This window comes from Hoplias malabaricus, chromosome 11, assembly GCF_029633855.1.
Source record: "Hoplias malabaricus isolate fHopMal1 chromosome 11, fHopMal1.hap1, whole genome shotgun sequence".
NCBI classification, from domain to species: domain Eukaryota; kingdom Metazoa; phylum Chordata; class Actinopteri; order Characiformes; family Erythrinidae; genus Hoplias; species Hoplias malabaricus.
Genome location: NC_089810.1, coordinates 17355354 through 17376765, shown reverse-complemented (window position 1 = coordinate 17376765; position 21412 = coordinate 17355354). Strand labels below are relative to the sequence as shown.

At 41.8% G+C, this 21412-nt stretch overlaps 1 protein-coding gene across 2 annotated transcripts in view; it reads left to right on the top strand.

Moving 5' to 3' along the window:
* Positions 1-21412, top strand: part of frmd4a (FERM domain containing 4A) — a 145416-nt gene that overhangs the window by 27430 nt on the left and 96574 nt on the right. The window contains exon 1 of one of the 2 annotated variants that reach the window (XM_066684573.1): positions 1986-2096. The exons of the other annotated variant lie outside the window; for it this stretch is intronic. Coding sequence (XP_066540670.1) covers positions 2064-2096 — 33 coding nt within the window. The 5' untranslated portion in view covers positions 1986-2063. Of the gene's footprint in view, positions 1-1985; positions 2097-21412 lie in introns of those variants that run through there. 2 annotated transcript variants of the gene reach the window in all.

Sequence of the window (21412 nt, the reverse complement as noted above, 5' to 3'; positions counted from 1 at the left end):
GAATGAAAGGAACAGCACTGTCCTCCTCCCCTTTATTCTACGGCTGAAGTGCCCACCCAACCGAGAACTGCCCCGGGGACCGGGGATGGCTGCCTGCTGCTATGGGTGTGTGTTCACAACCCCTAATGCACTAGTGTGTGTGTTCACTGCCACAGATGAGTTAAATGCAAAAGTCATATTTTGTGTCAAATTCAGTGACAAATTGCACATTTCATTCAGATAAATGTATCTAGACTTAAATATTCATTCATTCATTATCTGTAAGCACTTATCCAGTTCAGGGTCACGGTGGGTCCAGAGCCTACCTGGAATCATTGGGCGCAAGGCGGGAATACACCCTGGAGGGGGCGCCAGTCCTTCACAGGGCAACACACACACATTCACACCTATGGACAATTTTGAGTCGCTAATCCACCTACCAACGTGTGTTTTTGGAAACCGGAGCACCCGGAGAAAACCCACACGGACACGGGGAGAACACAACAACTCCTCACAGACAGTCACCCGGAGTGGGAAACGAACCCACAACTTCCAGGTCCCTGGAGCTGTGTGACTGCAACACTACCTGCTGTGCCACTGTGCTTCCCAGACTTAAATATACTTAGGTAAATTAGGTATTCCTTATTTACAGTGTAAATTAAATGTCCTTTCTTAAAGACAACACACATAGTAATTTTCATTAATTTACACTGATATGAGTTGTATTCAATGTAATTAAAATAATTATCTCAATTGCATTTGACCTAGACAAGAGAGAAGGCATATTCTTTGACATTTGTAATGGTACCTCACTGACATTCAATAGGGAGAAGCTATTCTCTGTCGTTACTACTGCTGGTTTAGCACTGCAGAAACTGCACTATGCAACTTTTGGAGGAAGGTAACAAACCACTACCCTCTCTCCCCTCCTTCTTGATTTGAGGGCAGTGCTGTAAAAATGAGTTAAATTCCCAACTGTAGGTGGAGCTCAGGAACAAGAATAGCATACCTTACCTACTGTACCTTTAATGTTTAATTGAAGCATATGTGCATACGTGTGTGTGAGCGAGAGAGAGAAAGAGAGAGAGAGAGGGAGATGCGCAGGGTCAGTGGGAGGAGTGCTTGAGTGAGTCATTCTCAGTTAAAGGAGAGTGGTGGCAGATCAGGTTGCTAGGCAGTAAAGTAGCTCCTTTTGTCCTCAACAACAATTGAGCCTGAAACATAAGACCCTAACCCTATCACACTGAGAGAGAGAGAGAGAGAGAGAGAGAGAGAGAGAGAGAGAGAGAGAGAGAGAGAGAGAGAGAGAGAGAGAGAGAGAGAGAGAGAGAGAGAGAGAAAGAGAGAGAGAGAGAGAGAGAGAGAGAGATGCAGAACTTCCAGAGAAGACATGCAGAAAGTTACCTATCGAAATAATGACAGACAGACACAGGGAGTTAATTATAGCAGGGATAAAAGCATTAAACTGAACGAAGGGAAACCAAAAGAGAGGAAAGATGTAGGGAATGACAAGCACAATATGTGTGTGTGTGTGTGTGTGTGTGTCTGTCTGTCTTTCTGTCTGAGAGAGAGAGAGAGAGAGAGAGAGAAAGAGAGAGAGAGATAGAAAGAGAGAGAGAGAGAGTGTATTGTCCTGTGTATTGTCCTTTTGGTGGGGGGCTGAAAACCCAACTGATCATTTGTCAGGCGGAGTGAACAAACATAGCTGCAGGCAGACAGGAGAACACAGCAAAGACACAAACACACACACTCTGAGAGGAACAATTAGGTCTTCTCTCATAGATGAACACCCACACATTTAATATAACAGGACAAGACAAACCCTATCAGCAAACTCCTACACACACACACACACACACGTGCTTGCACACACACACACACACACACAGCAAGTCTCCCTGGCAGGGATGATGCGCTGACGTTACAGAGAGAGAGAGAGAGAGAGAGAGAGAGAGTATGAGTATGTGTGTGCGCGTCCGGAGGAGCCGGGCTCATCCCTCTCTCTGTGTGGACTGGACTGGGAGTGCTACTGTAGCAATGGCAGAGTGAAAGGATTGTGGGCTATTGTGGAGTGAGAGAAAGACATGGAAGGACTGCTGTCTCCCATGCGCACACGGGTAAGTCCTGCAGTTGTCAAGGGATACAGGCAAAATGCTGCCAGGAGAGAGCAACATAGACAGTGGGAGAGAGAGCGAGAGAGAGAGAGAGGAAATTAGTGTAGTGGGCTCACACAGTTTTCTTTCTGCCTGGAGACAACACTACACTGAAGGAATAGAGGGAAAGAGAGAGGAAGAAAATGTTTAATAAAAAGCTTGAGGATGCTTAGCTTTATCTTTGTCCTGCAGGGTGCTTTTAGCTTTTTGCCTTGAGAGCTGTCAGTTCAGCCATCTGTGTGTTTCTCTGTGTGCGCATGTGTGTGTGTGGGTAGATGCATGTAAAAAAGATTTATTTTTTCATTCATATTTCATTCATCTTTGACTCTGCTTGTGTGGCGTGTGCAGATATAAGGGATTTTAAAATAATAATATGTATTATAGAAAGTTTTCACATGTTTGTACTGGAAGTCTTGAGGATGAATGTATATAACAGAAGCATAAGAATTTGTATAAGAAAGTTTATATTAGGAGTATGGGGATGGATATGATGGAAATACATAGTGGAAGTATTAAGAATGGACATTTAATTGAAGTATAGAGTATTTTACAAAAAGAATGCAGTTAAAGCATACAGATGCACATATGGACTTGTATAATGGAAATACAGGCTACATCTGAGTACAAATGAGTAAATAAAACACCTGCAGCTTTTGGTGTGTGTGTGTGTGTGTGTGTGTGTGAACATCTGTGTGTAGGCCTTGGTTTGTATGCATTTGATAAAGTTATACAGTGGTAAACTGAAGTGCCCCTTACCACATATAGTGAAGGATCAAAAACGAGAGCAGAGCAACAAAAAAGCAATGGCAAACACTGCTATCAAAGTGCAAAGACACAGAAGGTAACAGGACTGGACTAGTCTAAGAGGAGTGGGTGTGACAGTGCCATTGATTTTACAATGTGTTTTCCAAGCTGAAAAAGGTTTGGTTGTCACCTGCAGCTCCATAATTCTTACTCATAAAACTAGTTTACTGCATTTGCATTTAGTTTGAATTTGCATTGTTCAAATATACTTTACCATTCACACATATATTAAATATTTAATGTGTGCTTTAAATATGAATACGACATATGAAAATATCAACACAATTACTGCCAAAAAGTCAACTGAAATGAAACATTGTTGATATATAAGTATAGGTTTATATTCATGCTGCAATTATGTACAGATTTGAATCAAGTGCATTCAATGCAAATGAGTAGTGCATGCAGTAGTGCAGCAGATCTGTGCAGTTCACACAGTCCAGAACATTCGGTGTGGCAAGAGTGAGTGAGGCTTCAAACTTTAATACCTTAATAAATATGTATGGATATATATGATGTGGATGTGTGTGAATGAGAGAGATGGAGGGAGAAAAAGAGAGAATAACAAAAGGCAACAAGGCTGAAAGTGATTGGCTTGATTAATGACCAGAGAGTGCACAATTGTTCTAGCTCTGAGAAATCACCCTCCTCACCAAACACCCACACACACATACACACACACAGAGCGCAGGGGAGGGAGAGAAAGAGTATCTTGCAGTACTCTCTCTTTCCTAATGTCCAGGAGCTGCCTTGCCTTGTAATTATGCTCTGCTGCATGGTGTGTCCAGAAATATCCAAGAAAACCCTCTAATTTGTGACCTCCACTATTTTAAAGGACACTCACTGTTGACACAGGTTTTCACTGAGCCCACACACAGCCTATAAATTCTCCAAAGAAAAGCATAGGCAACAGAATGAGCCATGTCACCATGCCCAATGCCAAGTGTCAGCGGGAGGGGTAAAAATGCTCCGGCATGTGGGTGTCTTTCCGATTTTGAATGCAGTATGGTTTCACAACATTGAATGTCATTGCAAAGACAACTTCAGTTTCTTGAGGTCCTGGGTTCCATCCTGGTGTCAGTACACGGTCTGTGATGAATTTGTTGTGTTCTCCCTATGTCTGCAGGGGTTTCCTCTGGGTGCTCTGGTTTCCTCCCACAATCCCACAAAAAACACATGGATCCCGATAACGATGAGACAGTTACTGCACTTAGAGGAGGACTCCAATATTTCAACCTAACGTCAGTCTGTCACCTCTCTTGGGTTGATTGAGAGAGTCTGGGTTGCTATTGATTACCATTATTTCCTTGTACACGGACAAGTATTTAAGACCTGCTTATTTTAAAAGCATTTAAAGTAGAAGTCAACTGGCAATTGCTTCTGCTCCTAACAACTGACTCATGTGTGTTTTAAGTGAAGGTTCCTGTCTTTTTACTAGGTGCAGATAAATAAAAGAGGCCCTCAGCCAAATATGACAGTTGCAGCAAATAGAGATTACTTGGAAATTCACTGGAGATGCACAAGCTTAGGCTGCTGAGACTTGAGCTTTGATATTACTACTGCAGGTTGTTTGTGTATGTGTGTGTGTGTGTGTGTGTGTGTGTGTGTGTGTTTTAAGGAGAAATCTCCTCTGCCATTTCCTAGTGCTTGCTCAGCATTGTCTGAGTCTTCAGGTGGAGTCCAGCCAAGCATGAAAGAGATAAAGGAGACAGAGAGATTCACTTTTGGGCTTCTTTGTCTCCTCTCGTACAAACATATATCAGAATAATATCCTATTTGACTTGTGTTGTGGTCCAGTGAGAATGAAATTATTTCAGCTACTGAGGAGTAACGAGGAATATGGAATTCTCACGGGGTTTGTGTTTACACTGTGCATTAACAAGAGATTTGAACACAAAGGTGAAACTCATATGAAATGTTTAATCTACATCACAAGGAGTATGATTTCTGTTCATTTGTAAATATATGAAAACTTACAGCTACAGAGATTAGTGTGAAAAATTGTGATATATTCATTAAAGCAAATCCATATTTTTTAAAGAGCTGTTTGTTTTAGAAAATATTTATATTCTCCCTTTTTAAGATTGAATACGTAAAGTTGTAAATATTAGCATTTCATAAATCCATGCATATGGTGGTGCAGCAGGTAGTGTCACAGTCACACAGCTCCAGGGACCTGGAGGTTGTGGGTTCAATTCGCGCTCCGAGTGACTGTCTGTGAGGAGCTTGGTCTGTTCTCCCAGTGTCCGCGTGGGTTTCCTCCGGGTGCTCTGGTTTTCTCCTACGGTCCAAAAACACACGTTGGTAGGTGGATTGGCGACTCGAAAGTGTCCATAGGTGTGAGTGAATGTGTGTGTGCCCCCTCCAGGGTGTATTCCTGCCTTGTGCCCTATGATTCCAGGTCGGCTCTCGACCCACCGCGACCCTGAAACTGGATAAGCGGATAGTGAATGTGAGTGAAATCCATGCATACAGTTTGTGAGATCTATGTGTACTCATGATACTTTTATCTTTTTCCAGTATAGAGATATTCTAACCATGATAACTTGATATCCGTGAATGTTACATTAAATTTGCCTGTACATTTTCATAAACACATTTTTATAAAAGCCAAAAGGTAGGATGTTGTCCCTTTTTTTTAATAAATCTGTTCTCTTTGAACAGCAGCTATAGCGAGATTTATATACCTGTCTTTTCCTGTACTCTGACACATATTAATGCATGTATGTAGGTCACTGGATCACAGACATGTGAGCAGAAACTTCTTTGTACTATCCTACACACAAATGAGTAGGCTTTTCAGTAACGGGAGTAGAGAGGAGTTGATTCCTATCAGTTCCTTTAGTCTCAGTGTGGATCAATAAGTGTTATCCAGGATTACGAATGTCAGAGCTTTTGAGACAGAGAATCTAGGAGCAGAACGTGTGTGTGTGTGTGTGTGTGTGTGTGTGTGTATGTGTGCGCGCGTATGCGTATGTGTGATTAGAGTCAGTTGTTATCTGAGATTAAGAATGGCAGAGTCATCTGTGCAATTCTAAGTCTCTTCAATCATTATTGCATCCCAGGCTTTCTTGTCAGACACATCAATGAAATCAGCTCTATTGAAACCTCCCATGTTACAGGCTCTAATGTGTGTGTGTGTGTGTGTGTGTGTGTGTGTGTGTGTGTATGTGTGTGTGTATGTGCGTATGTGGACTCCAGCATCATTAGTGTGTAGGTCTCAGTGGTGAGCTGTCTTACAGCTGTCCATACTAACTCTAGCAGATGGACCCATTAACTCAGACAGAGACAGAGCCAGGACCGCTCGCTCAGACAGAAAACTTACTTTCTCTCTCTCTCTCTCTCTCTCTCTCTCTCTCTCTCTCTCTCTCTCTCCCTCGCTTTTGCTTTTCCCTCTCTCCCCCCTCCATGTTTCTCATATTCCCTCCTGTTAATTAACAATGAAACAGTTGTCATCATGATTATGCAGGTCAAGAGAAAAGCTCCATGAACTCAAGATGCAGTGCTGATTAAATTAGCTAATAATAGAAATGACCTCCTTCAATCTATTTTTCTCTCCCTCTCTCATCACCCCCCACCCCCAACACACACCTCCCATCCTTTGGGCCAGACAGTTGAGGGGCAAGTGAAGCATGGGTGGCAGGTGTTGGCCATATTGGCTGCAGGATTGGTGGACTCCATCTCCCAGCTGTCATTGTTACACTGATGAATATTTGAGCAGAAGAGGGGGCAGGGTCAGACAGCAGGGACATCAGAGGGCAGCAGTCAGGAAGTGTTTATTAGGTCAGATAACAGGAAGTGCAGAGATTACCAGGAGGAAATGTGTGAGAAAATACATCACAGAGGTCATAACCTTCCTTCTAGCCACTTTCTGCTGCCCACGTGTGTCCTTATAGTGGCTGCATGAAGTACATCCCTGCTGTTCTGTTCTGTTCTGTTCTCTTCTCAGTTGTCTTCTATTCATTATTCAACATTTTCTGTTCCCAGTCCTAATCTTCTCCACCCGTCTTCTTTCAGTAGCAGCTCTCAGAGAGGACAGTGTTACCATGGTGATGATGAGACGCATTAGAACAATAGTCAGGCATACAGTTGGTCAGCCTCCAGGCCACATGGGGTCCTGATAGATTTCCTGCAATGAGAGCAATTTACCTTCCACCCGCCTGGAGGGCTCTAATTCTCACCGGAGGTGGGGAAGAGGTCAGAGCATGAGAGAGAGTTCAGTGTGTGTGTGTGTGTGTGTGTGTGGTTTGTGCCCTTGCATGGCTGCAGTACTGTTCATTTATACTTCAGTGTAATAGATGCAGAGCTGAGTGGAGGGGGACAGATAGAAACTGAGGAATGTAACATTAGCTGCAAGCTTGTTTCTTGGAAACACTGTTGTTATTTTTCAGCGGTGTATTGTGCGTATGCCAGCAAGTAGTAACCCGCCTCACACACCTCCACATGTATTCACAAATTCTGTTAAATTGCTACCTACACAGTATTTAAATGCCAGGTCACATGACTAGGAAACATTCTTATACAGCTGCATTATCTAGTACAGGTACACATACTTAGATATGTGCTTCCTTCAACTCTCCATAGTTTAACTATTGCTGGCCAGTGCTGGTTAATAATGTCAAGTTAAGGATGTCATGCAGTAATAGTAGTTGGAATTGGCAGTATGATGAAATGTTGCTTTAATCATGCCTAAACACATTGGTTTGTTTACGTACCCACTCTTTAATAGTAGTGCCTGATTTGGCTGTTGAAGGCTGCAGCAATGTTTATTCTCCATAGGCAATGCTAGATGAAGCTCACTTCTCTGCTGCCTCCAGCCATGCGCTGCTGAAGCTGGCGGTCGCCATAGAAACACAGGGCTGGCTGATGGGATTCCATCATCGCCTCAGCTGAGACAGTTTCACACTGGGACGTGATGATTTAAGTACCATGTCTCTACTGACGCCACTCACTTCATCATCTTCTCATCACTTTGTAAATGTGTGTGTGTGTGTGTGTGTGTGAGAGAAAACAGGAAGATCAGCTCATTGAACACATTGACAGTGTAGATTTTGGCCAATCCTCTATCTCAGAGCTTGAAGAGATACATCATTGTCAGTGACAGACACACTGCATTCCCTCACCCTAAAGCGAACTCACACACACACACACACATAGAGCTAATATTTCCATCCTCATATGTGGAGCTTTTAGCTGTTTGTATGTGTGTGTGTGTACAAATGCAAGCCCTGGCTTGGCTGGGACTCCAGTCTGCTTTAGGGTGAGGGAATGCAGTGTGTCTGTCACTGACAGTGATGTATCTCTTCAAACACTGAGACAGAGGACACAGTGTGCTGACCCATGAGACACCCATTAAAGGAGCCAGGAGTGTTTCATCACTCTCACTCTTTATCAGAACACACACACACACCCCTCACCTCATCCATTTTCTTTTTTCTTTGACCAGAGTGTACAGAATTATGAGATCTCTTTACTACTGCTTCATTCATTGTCACAAGAGCAGTTCTCTCTCTGAGAGATTTATGTACACACACTGTACAGTACACACTCCATGGGGTAGTTTCCCAGAATGGGATTAAGTCTGGTCCTGGACTAAGTGTTGGATTGTATGTATCTTTACACTTATATAGCGCCTTTCTAGACACCCAAGGACGCTTTACAATCCACACTGCTCAGAACACTCAATCCACACACACACTGGTGAGAAGCGGCAGCCAAACGCGCACAGCATACTCTCGACCAGGAACGACCGTCCACCTGGAGGACTGCATCGGGCACTAGGGTTTCACCCAGGACAGAGCGCCAATCCATATCTGGGCTCACACTCATTCACCAGGACAGTTATTAGACACTTTGTAAATGTTTTTTGGACTGTGGGAGGAAACCGGAGTCCCCGGAGGAAACCCACGCAGACACGGGGAGAACATGGAAACTCCACCCAGATGGGACTTGAACCCAAGATCCCAGCGCTGGGAGGCGAACGTGCTAACCGCTAAGCCACCATGCCACCAAAACATGGGATCGCACAAACATGTCTTGTATAAAATCCATAGAAGGTTATTTCTGATGTAAAGTGATGCCCCATACCAACCTATGGTCACCATGCTATGGTAGAGGAGCATCAAACCCTCAGCACTGGGTAGTGGAGCATTGGAGCTGTTGTCTGTAGGCTTGGGGACGAATAAATCCCTAACTATCCAACTTAACTCCATCTAAAATAATACCTGGTGAATCATGATGCATTTGTGGCTAAATGCAATTAAATCCTCACTGTAATGTTCCAATATGTAAATATATAAATAGAAAGTCTTCCCAGAGGAGCAGACTGTTATTGCAGTTATGGATAACTTTGTGGACAAGGCAGAGCTCTACAAATGTTTGAATATATCATGTACAGAGACGTGTTGGCATGGTATTAGTGGTTTTATTCATTGTTCCTCCTTCTCTGATAGAAACTGATACCGTACCCCAGTGAGAAACTGTGCTTTAGTTTCAAGACATGGGAAACTGTAAGTGTCTGAGACCATCTTGGATCCCGGATCTATTTTTTGCGAACACCACTGACTGGGTTGTTGACCTAGAGAACACTATTTTATGGCCATGTGTTTTTATTTCCAAAGTTAAATATCCTCCAGATTCCCAGTGTGTTTGTACTGACTTCTTTAAACAACCGCATAAACGCTGTCTTTATTATTTTGTGGGAAACATATGGTAATTGTCAACATATTTAGCTGTTATCAGTTCCTCTGTACAGTTCCATAGGAGCTGATTATGTTGCTGGCTGGTTAATGCAGATTTAATAGGCCCTAAATGTGTTCATTCATTGAGATGCAGTGTGGTGAGTCACGGCGTATGTTGTCCTTTGCTTGCGTTCTGAGTACCCTTTTAATTTCACCACAGCGCGTCTGTGTGCGTTCCACACATTTGCAGCCGTTCTAGTCAAGTGAACACATGAGTAATTGAGGCTTCCACCCATGGGACAAGGAGCCTATCTCGCCATCTCTCTATGGCCCTCTCCCCCCTCCTCCCTCTCTCTGTCTCTTTCACTCTCTGAGTTAAATATGTGTTTGGATCTTATGAACATCATCTGCCTGTTTGTCACAAGCAAACTGCAAAGCACTTAAAAAAAACACTTAAGAGAGTACTCCTCAGTCAGTGTGTAAACCTTTGCTAGGCTTGTAAGTCTCAGTATATGAGCTGAAATTTACACCAGAAAAGTCAACTCTGTGATGAATTCTTGAATAATATTGAAAGTTTCAGATCATTAGGTTTATGAATATAGTGTATAAGTCACTGTTGATCTGTGTCTCCCAACAACGCAAGCCATGCAAAGGTTTTTGTTTGACGCTACACTGCTTCTGTTCCAGTTCCAATGAGCACCTCTGCTGTTCTGCAGTTCAGTGCTTGTTTGTTTGCTTATGCTTATGTAAGTGAGTGCTTTTTTTTTTTGGTGCTTTGACCTCTCTGGCTTGAAGTCATCTTTATTCAGAGCCAGTAGAGAGGCCTATTAGGGCCAAAAATATCTAGGTCAGCTTCACCAATTTAGTTTTCAGCTTCTCCTCTATATCTGGAGCAGTCATTTCACTTCTGAAACCACTAAGCAGTTGTGCATTTTCTCATTCCACCAGGACGAATTCATTTTCTAATGTCATGTAGTGAGATTCAGATTGATATCTGACTTAACTAGGCCTCAAGTGTACACTTGTGGTTTTGTGTGTGTGTGTATTCCCTGCTTCTTCCTTCATTAATTCATTGCACATTGGTTGAAGATCAAATCAAGGGCACACTGTGTGAGAGACACAAACATCTAGAACAAATCCTTCTTTATTTCTTTACAACGTAAACTTCCAGCAAAAGGGTTTGAGTAAAAATGAAAGGTTTTTAAATTATTTACATGATTTTCTGAATCTTTTCCTCATTGTGCTTTTATAATGGAATTGTTTTTCAAAACAGATTAGATGTACAGTTGTATCAGCTTCACCAGTTGGGAGCACTTCAGCTTTCAACCAAATGGAACGAGAAAGCCAACCAGTTTAGAAGAGGCAATATGCAAAATCTGTGCCAGAAAGGTGGTGGTGAAACAAGGAAATGCATTGAATTTGAGGTCTCATCTAGCTACTCTTCATCCAGCTCTTGAAGCCCAAATGCGTGCAGCAGCACAACCTCATGGAGCACCCTCAAAAGGAACAGTTCAGGTCGGTTCAATTCAACAGTTAGGAGTATAGCACTAGAATCAGGATAATGTTGCACATCGCCGTGTTGAGTCCCGTTAAATCACCACACAGGATTTTTTTTCCACAGTGACAGCCCTAGGTCATTGTTTTAATATTAGATATATTCACTCATTAGAGTGTCCTCAAACGTTGGGAAATATACAGTAGGGTGCTTCCAAAGCTGCATATTTCTGTAATAAACAACAAACTATGACGCCACAAACAGGAGTCCAATCATTAGTGTAGTATGTATAGTATGAAGTAAGTTTTTAGACACATCCATTGACACATAACATCCCTCCTTTCCCCAGAATATGAATTTACATTACACTGGCTCTGTGTGAACCTGTGTCAGATGGGTTGGAGTGAGGAGAGATGGCCCGTAGTTTTTAAAAAGCTTTAACCTTAATCCATAATCCCTGCTCGCATCTGTAACCTAATCAAGGCAGGTAGTCTGCAATATGTGATCAAAGTCTGATATTACTATCTGCAGTAGGATGGAGGGATTTGCAGCTTTAAACTGATTACTTTCTGAGGTGAAAGGGAGGTAAAGGCATGAAAATGTGTGTTTTTAAAATAAGCTGGTTAAAGACAGCCTACTTCTACACTAACCTACAAAAGGAGCTGCAGCGTATTCCTTATTGTATTCACACTGTAGAGTTAGCACATCACCACCTCCCCCACATACATGATCTCTAATATAATACCAGAGGGCAGCACAGGGTGAAATGTCACTAAGGTGTACAATGTCTTAAAACCTCATGTCTGTAAGAATGGAAACATAAACAGGGCAAACATTAATTGAATGTATATTAATACGGTTTTATTTTACAATCATTTGCAGCTGGTACTGAGCATTGATGTAGCTCTGCTGATTTATTATTGATTTGAAAACTTAATCAATCCAAACGATCAAGAATTCTTACCCAATAACATCAAAGCCTAATTAATCTTCAGATTCAGATATATATAACGTGCTAAATAACAGTGATTAGGGTTGAGTAGAAGAGTGAAGTGTCAGCGAAAGCTTTTGTAGTCCACTACATATGACCAGTATGTTGCGTGTTACTGCCTGTGGCCAGGAGAGGGCGCAGTAGGTGCTGAAGTGGGTTAGAGCAGGCTGTGCTAAACTGGCACACACTGGCACAGAGAGAGAAAGAATAGAGGACCATTACATCACACATCACACACAAAGAACTCCCTAACAGCAGCCCTCAATTCTCTCTGCATTCTGGAGATAGCCTGCTCCTCAGCACCCTGCAGCACAGACACGCACGCACACACACACACACACACACACACACACACACGCACACACACATGCACACACACACACAAAGGCAAGACACATACAAATGAGTGTGAACCTCTGCCTAAACAATGACTGATATTAGCAATAAGGTTCTTTAAAAAAAATAATAAATACTGTTCAGTCTTTGTGGTGATTTAGAATTATTAATGTATTATTTAAAAACACACTGGTATAAAAATACACAAATGTGACGACAGGAAATGACTGCATAGTGCATTTCAATATCGGCACAGCTGAATGACCTCTTCAGTGCATTTTATTATATCAGTCTCTTTTTGCTTCCATACAAGCGAATGTGAAATGAACAAAGCTGTCCTGAAGCTTGTGCTTTTGGACCGGAGTAGAGGTCAGTTTTAGGGTCATAGGCAGTGCATAATTATCCCCATGGGATTTAAACCATCAGAAAATAAGAGGGAGAGAGAGAGAGAGAGAGAGAGAGAGAGGGAGAGAGAAAGAGAGAAAGAGAGAAAGAGAGAGAGAGAGAGAGAGAGAGAGAGAGAGATAGGCTAGGATTATTAAAAGTATGTCCATAAATGAATATATTTGTTTAAGTCAGAATTTGCATGACAGGTACAGTATGTGTTAGTAAAAATGTGTTTGTGTGTGTGTGTATGTGTGTGTGTGCGCACGTGTGTGAGAAAGAGAGAAAAAAGGGAGGGTGTGAGACAGGCAGAGGGACAGACGAGACACAGCAAAGTTGCGAGTGTGTGAAGATGAATTTCAGTGACCCTTAAAGTGGAGCACTGTGCAAGGCTTACCCTCAGACCCCTGCTCATCACTCATACCTGTCTATGAGTGTGTGTGTGTGTGTAATTTATGCTCACTCTGGTCTGGTGCAGCTGTCAGAGTTTAGCATATGTTAGTGAGGTGCTATAAGATTAATAATTACTGCCTGTCCTGCCCACTATAGGGCTATCACAGTAGATTCTCCCCCACCAAATGTCTGCCTACATTTATCAAATGTGTTTGACTACAAGATGTATAAGAGGCCATGAGGATTTTTTTCAGCTTGACCAGCATTACCTTGGCATTTACATTTATGGCATTTAGCAGACACTTTTATCCAGAGCGACTTATACAATAAACACTACAAATATTTTTGCTATTGTTTAAAGCATATATTAAAAACAAACCCGAAAATGGGTTTAAATTTGATGTGTGATTTTAACAAAATATGCAAAAATATGCTTTCATAATAAGACACTTTGAAAATGAAGCTAGGTGTTAAAATGTACTTTATTAATACATGTAGTAAATTAAAATGTGCCATGTTACATATGTTCACAGATGTATACCATGAGTTTATTTCAGAAAGGAACCAATGTGTCTCCAACCTTTGGATGCATCTCCTACTTGCTCCTTCCAATAAAATTATCCCTGGAATTGTCTATTGTGGTGACACGTAATTACATTATGAACGCATGTAAACATAATTAATCCCTCTTGACATTGAATCACTGGTGTTGGTCCCAAGTGACCTGTGTGTGTGTGTGTGTGTGTGTGTGTGTGTGTGTGTGTGTGTGTGTGTGTGTGTTTAAATATGGCTGTGCAATATATTGTTTGTTTATTAGTATTTGTGGGTTTATTATATTTGACAAATAAATAATTGATTTTGTGCAATAATAAATTTGGTGAAATTGTTCAATCAAAAGACCTCATAAACCATCTCAAAAGGTCAGTGTTTATTCATTTGACTGCCAAACACAACTGCAGTAGATTTATATCCACATTATAGATTTCTAGTGTTTTAGAAAATCTCTTTTTGTGGAGGTGGTGGTGGAGGTGGAAGTGGGGGGTGGTTTGGGGGGGGGTAGTAGCTGGTATTTGGGGAAGCTTTACCAGCTTTAAGTCAGAGTTGAAGGATGCTCTTGTTTATGGATCTTATTAATTCCTCATTGCTCTATAATCTCTTTGTTGTGTGTGTGTGTGTGTGTGTGTGTGTGTGTGTGTGTGCGCGCATGCCTGCGCCTGCAGGGGTTTTGTGGCTATGTCTGGAGAGTTGATTGGCATGTCCCTGGGGGGGATCATTTTTTTGATGGGACACCCTGCTGATATACATACATATACATAGAGAGAGAGAGAGAGAGAGAGAGAGAGAGAGAGAGAGAGAGAGAGAGAGAGAGAAGATGGGAGAAAGAATGATAGCGAGAAAAACAGGTAGACAGAAAGAGAGATTGTAATATGGTAATGAAAGTCAAGTGCGTGGAGTCAATGACGTATTTTTACTGCTATGTAGGGGTGTAGGTGTTTGATGTTCTGGGTGCTTTTTTATTAGCCCGTTTAAAGGGATCTCAGTGGGAAATATTAAAGCACACCTCCCTCCCCACAACCCGGTAGCACCTGACCCCTCTCATTAAAATAGAGGCAGACAGATGGAAAGAGGAGTGTTCAGCTGTGATAATGAGAGGGTGAGGGAGTAGAATGAGTTTACCCATCTCTCTCATTCCCTATCTGTTTCTCTCTGTCCCTGTCATATTTCTCCTCAGTCTTCATTCTGTATTTGTCTCTCTTCACATCTGCTAGGTAAGGCTAGCTTAGGGCTGGGTTTAGAATTAAACATCGAGTAGCTGTTCTTATTTAACGCCAGAGAGAAATAAATCAGGCCCTTCGCGTGCTACTTAAAAAGAAACGTTGAAAGTGATTGATGTGTTTCACTTTTAGATCCAAACCACAAGCACACACACCAGAGAAACAGATGTATCCACCCAGAAAGTTCTAACAACACTTTGTCAACACTTCTGGCTAATACTCTCACTTACGTAAGAGCTGGCTGCTCTTTGATGAAATACAGTGCCTACTCAGGCCAGCCAATAGAATGAAAAAAGCACAGCTACCTGTAAACACATGAATATAGCGTAAGAGCATTCAGAAACAAGGGAGAGCGCTGGAGGGGCATTTTTGATCCGGAGTGAACAATGGTGGGAGGAGACATTCTCTGTTCTCACAATTACTTCTTGGGAAATGCACCTGGGTGAATAGCCAAATAACATGTTACAGTAAAATGAAACAGGCTGTGCTTCTTCATAAACATATTTTATAGCATATGGTTAATGCTCTTAAGTCTTTAGCAGTATCTAAAGGACTACAAAGCGAAGGGCTAATGATTTCTGGGAACTAAAATGTACGTTTGTCACTTTTGTTTCTTCTTATTTCATAGTGAAATGATGCTTAATGTTGTAAACAAAATGATTCATACTTCTAAAAGTCCAGTGGAAAAACAAACTGATGATTAATCTATCAGATTACTGCAAATGTAGCATTTTAGCTAGCTAGCTTTAATTGCTACCAAATCTTTACAGTTTGAGCCACTTTTCTGAGGGAAATGTGTCTGTAATCTCTCCCTCTCTCTCTCTCTCTCTCTCTCTCTCTCTCTATATATATATATATATATATATATATATATATATATATATATATATATATATATATATATATATATAAAACAAATAAATATATAAAATAAAATATAAAGTCCCCTCCAGGGTTTATTCCCGCCTTGCGCCCGATGATTCCAGGTAGGCTCTGGACCCCAGAGATAAGCGGTTACAGATAATGGATGGATGGATAAAAAAAAAAAAAAAAATATATATATATATATATATATATATACAGTGTGTTCAGTATCAGTTTATTAGGTAACATGTCTTTTAGCCATCTGGGATAATTCAGGGTTTTACTTATTTGGTGGGCTTATAAAAAATGTTGGTGGGGGTTTAACCCCTCTTAAACAAGTCTGATGATGCTACTGCTGCTAGTATAATAACAAACCCAATATGATGCATAATTAGCATTCTTTAGTCTTAGTAGTGGGACATTTGTGTTTGTGTTGATAGGTTTTAATGCTGATGCTTAAACTGAAGGCCTAGCTCTGTTGACGTGGTCAGCCACTAGTATTTAGAGATGTATTTGAAGTTCAAACATTCTTTTGTTGTTTCTTCCACTGCGCAGGAAGAGCTGTTTCCTAAACAAACTCGCTTTCTCATGCGCACTATTTGCTTTTCAGTCCCTGGGGTCTAAACTATCACAGAGATGAGACAATAATATTGTTTCCAATCCCTGATCCCTTACTCTAAACACATATTTATGCAAATGCCTTCCACCGTGTGACCCGTCTACTGTTGACATATGTACACAGATTCTCACACATTTTCCCCCTCTCTCACTCTCTTTCTCTCTCTCTCTCTGTTTCTCGTTCTCTCTCACTCTTTCTCTCTCTCTCTCTCTCTCTCTCTCTCTCTCTCTCTCTCTATATATATATATATATATATATATATATATATATATATAATTCCAGTAGCTCCCTGGGGCTCTCGGCACTTTAGAGTCATGACAGAAAACATTTGTGTAGTCACCTGTTTAGAAGGTCATCAAAAATGAATACATAATGTCTTATGAATAAAATATGGCTTCTCTGCATCAAATTAGTTAATGATATACGCCCTATTCTTGTCAGTAAATATATTAAACTCTGTGTGTGTGTTTGGAGCAGGGGTGTACATACTTGATCATGTGTGTGTGTGTGTGTGTGTGTGTGATTATGTATGCTGGAGTACCTCCTTGGGTAGTCTCATGCGTGAAATTGGTTTACGTGATTCCAGTTGTTGCTTAGATGGAAGGGTTAAAGGAAGGAAGAGAACACACACTCATTCTGATGTGAGAGGAGGGGTATTGGAGAATCTGAGGACACTGCCCACATTAGACAGTCTTCAGTAGCTTCTCAGCACCACATGGTGTCTACAGAAGCGCTGACATCACATCTTTCAACTCCCTCTCACTGACTCCTGGAGACAGCAGGTCATATATTATCCCTGACATATGCAAACTAGACAGATTTTGGTCTGAGCCCCTTGCGCTGCTGTCATATTTGTCCTCTGTAGTGTTTTGAATGTTGGATTTGACATAGTCCCAGAAGAGGTGTGAGTGGCTGAGATCAGCAAAGTAGCAACTCAAACGGCTGACACTCCTGGCTCCATAGAGTTTGTGTCGTTACAGTAATTTATATTCACGACACTCATTTTAGATTAGTGTTTAAGGACTAATATCTTACAGTTTTTACATGTGACTTGTGACCCCAATATGTACACCGCACCGTCTCTGCATACTTTCTTATCTCTATGTCACCCTCCGCTTCAGTGGTCAGGTCCACCCCAGAGCAGGTATGACAGTGTATGACAGACAGCAGTGACACTGACGTGGATCAGACACAGCAGTGATGCTGGAGACCTCCATGTCACTGCTGGACCAATAATAAACCAAAAGCATCCTGTGTCCACTGTTGAAGGGCTGGAGAATGATCAACACAAACTGCACCCAAAGATGAGCTACTGTATCTGACATTACATCCACAAGGTGGACCAACGAGGTCTGTGTGTGTCTAACAGAGTAGACTGTACAGAGCTCTACCTGCTTGGTCCCTAGTTTGTTTTCCACTATAAAAGCTGCCCTGAATTGTAGCGGGGGACATTGTAAAACACCGTCTGTAACAGGAACTGCTGGCTTTGGAAACAACCGCAGCGGTAACGTGTTGTTTACTCATTGTGTATTCACATTGTTGTTTGAGACTGAACACAGATCATACACTGTTCTTTGCTGTTCTTTACGGTTCTCTTTGGACTTATTTGTCAGCCACGAATGCAGGAAGTGTTTGAATGTGGCGCCATTTTACAAACTGCTGTTGTGAGTGGTATTAAAACAAATTTGTCCACTGCTGTAGCTTGGGGATTGTTTGTTTGTGCTGGAGGTCTGCATTTCGCTGTGTAGACAAGTCTTTACTTTCCCACATCTGGGAAAATTCAGGGTTTTACTTATTTGGTAGGCTAACCCCTCTTAAACAGGTCTGGGGTGGCACGGTGGCGCAGCAGGTAGTGTCGCAGTCACACAGCTCCAGGGACCTGGAGGTTGTGTGTTTGATTCCTGCTCCGAGTGACTGTCTGTGAGGAGTTTGGTGTGTTCTCCCCGTGTCCGGGTGGGTTTCCTCCAGGTGCTCCGGTTTCCTCCCACAGTCCAAAAACACACGTTGGTAGGTGGATTGGTGACTCAAAAGTGTCCTGTGTTGCCCTGTGAAGGACTGGCGCCCCCTCCAGGGTGTGTTCCTGCCTTGTGCCTTGCGCCCAATGATTCCAGGTAGGCTCTGGACCCACCGCGATCCTGAACTGGATAAGCGGTTACAGATAATGCATAAACAGGTCTGCATTTCGCTGTGTAGACAAGTCTCTCTAGCCAATCAGTGCTCTGCAATGTTTATCACGTTTAGTCCCTACTCTGCTTGCTTAGAACCACTTGTGAGCAAAGACAACCGAAGTACCCACTTCCAGGGACCAGGTACCACATTTACCTAATAGAAATGCTAAAGAGCTGAGTAGAAGTGAGTAGAGTCCACTAGGGTCCTTATAAAAACAGGCAGGTAGTCACCCATTAAAGTTAGCATGTTTACCTGATAGTGAAAAGCCTGTCTGTAAGTTTACTTTTTTCTTTATATGTTAATTACTGTAGTTTTGTAGCTCCAGCTTAGAAATGATAAAGAAAAGTTTGGACACTAGAAATGTCTTTGTTTCTGTGGTCAAGCCATTAATTTAAATATGCTGCTGTGAAGAGTCTGAGGTGAATGGTAAAAGAGGGCACTATTTGCTATCTAGTCTGATTTGTATGCAGACATAATGAAAGAAGAATGGTGCCCTTGAATGACTCAGTCAGCAAGACATCAGGGCTGTGTTCCTGTCTGTCATCTCTCTCTCTCTCTCTCTTTCTCTCTCTCTCTCTGTCTCTCTGTCTCTTTCAGTAAGATGTTTTTCTCCGACATACTTTTGTGTGTGTTTGCATATGTGTGTCGAAGTGTGACAGTTGCCCTGGAGGTTAGTATTGGAAAGAGCACACAGTTCTAGACGTGGACAGAGTTAGAATCCGTAAGCAAAAGTAAAACTTGTAAGAGCACATCTGTGCCTTCGTATTTGACTCACCAACTTCTCTGTTTTACTCTTACACTTTTCCTGTGAGTGCCTGTGTTTTTAATGATGCTGTCTCACTGAATGTCCATGTGTGTAGTTCCTCGTCTTCAGCTGTGTCTCACTGGCGTATCCCATGTTCCTGCAGTCTCTCAGGCTCCATCCGAATGAAATATGTAGTGTCTTCATGAAACATTCACTCACTTCAGCCTGCAGAAGAGAGATAGAGAGATTGTGTGATGCAGTGTGAGAGTGAGATGCTGATTCCAGATGAAATATAGTGATATTCTCTGAACAGTGTAAAAGTGGGCTAAGTTTAGTAGGGCAGAAAATGCTGAGTTGTGACTCACTCTAGTGCCTTTTTATGAGGACGAGAATTACTCTCTCTCTCTCTCTCTTTCTCTCGCTGAGCTGAGCTGAGCTCAGTATATAGGACACAATGAGCAGTGGGAGTGTGATTCGGGACTCAGGTGAACATGTAACGATGTGTGAGTGAGTGGCCTCCAGTATTAAAGGCTTGTCAAGCTTAAAAGCATCTAGTTTCCCCCGATAGTGGGCTTATATTTTGCTGAGCCCCTGCAAATGAATCCTGAATGTTTGTTATGCGTTCACAGCAGTTTCAGTTCACTTTTGTTGCAGACGTCTCTTCGAGGGCTCAGCAGCATTTATATTTAGATGTAGATCTATTTCAACGTTCATCTCTGATGTATGATCCTATGTTATAATTTGATTTGCGCAGTTGCAGACTGTAAATTATTATGCAGCTTTTCTGATTAATGAGGTAGGGCCTGTGTGATTTTTAATGAAGGCCTGGAGCTACAGAGCTATACAGATTGACCTCCAGGGGAGACAGGCACGAATTTTCTGAAAGAGAAGGAGAGAGACATGCTCCTTCTCCCTTAAATGTAAACCTCAATTACTCATAAATTCATGTGTTGAACGCCTGCAGATATGCGGAATGCCACAACTAATCACAAAAAGAAAGTTAATTTAAAGTGCCTCTAATTTTGCCTATCAGCCCTACTGTTTTTATTGAAGTGTGGTATCTTTGATCCAATGAAAAAGTAAACATTTGGAATGGATTAACATCAGCAACAGATATTACCTGCACTTACACTAATCAGCTGTAACATTAAATGCGAAGCACCAGCGATATGAAAGTGTCAAAGAAATAAATACAGTGGAATTTGAGTTCCTAACTTGTGTTTGTTGATAGTCAGAAAACATGTTATTTCTTACTGATTCAAGGAATAAGGTTTAAAAGACCGTTGGTCCCCCCCCCCAACGGTGTTCGGAAACTCTAATAGGCGTCTTGCCTGTGACGTAGATGGTGGACAACAACTCTAGAAGCTGCACTTAATTTAATTCAAAATGGCGAAAAAGTGTGTTGTTTTTGTCTGCAATCATTCAATGTACAGTGGGACATCTGTGCACAAATGGCCCAAAGATCCCAAAATATCCAGAAAATGGACTCAATTTTTCAACTTTAAACGGGCACTTTGGAAAGGACCATCCGCTCACTCCGTTATCTGTAGCTCATTTCACTGGCGCTTTTCCAACAATATGGGCATGTAAGGACACCAACGAAAGGTGTTCAAGAGCCTCTGTAACATGGAGGTAAACAGGGTAAGGACACTCACTTCGCCTGTTTTAGTTGGTGTTAGTTAACGTTAGCTTGACTCGCTAAACTCGGTGGCTCAGATTATACTCGGCTACGTAGCTGCGTTACGGAGGTTTATAGCGTCGGATGAATTCGAGTTCAACTTTGATCACATTTACAAGAATAACGGTACCTCTAAATTTGAGTTTAGCTCATTGCTAGGCTATTGTCATGAATAATGTTAGTTATTTAGCTAGTGATAGCTAGATACTGTCATAACAGTCAGTCATAACGATGTTTTACTGCGGCGTTGTTCAGCTGTTTTCATTTTAATTCATACTTATATATGTCAGTAACTAAAATAATGTGAAATATTCATGGAGGTCCATTAAGTGGTGCTTAGCATTTAA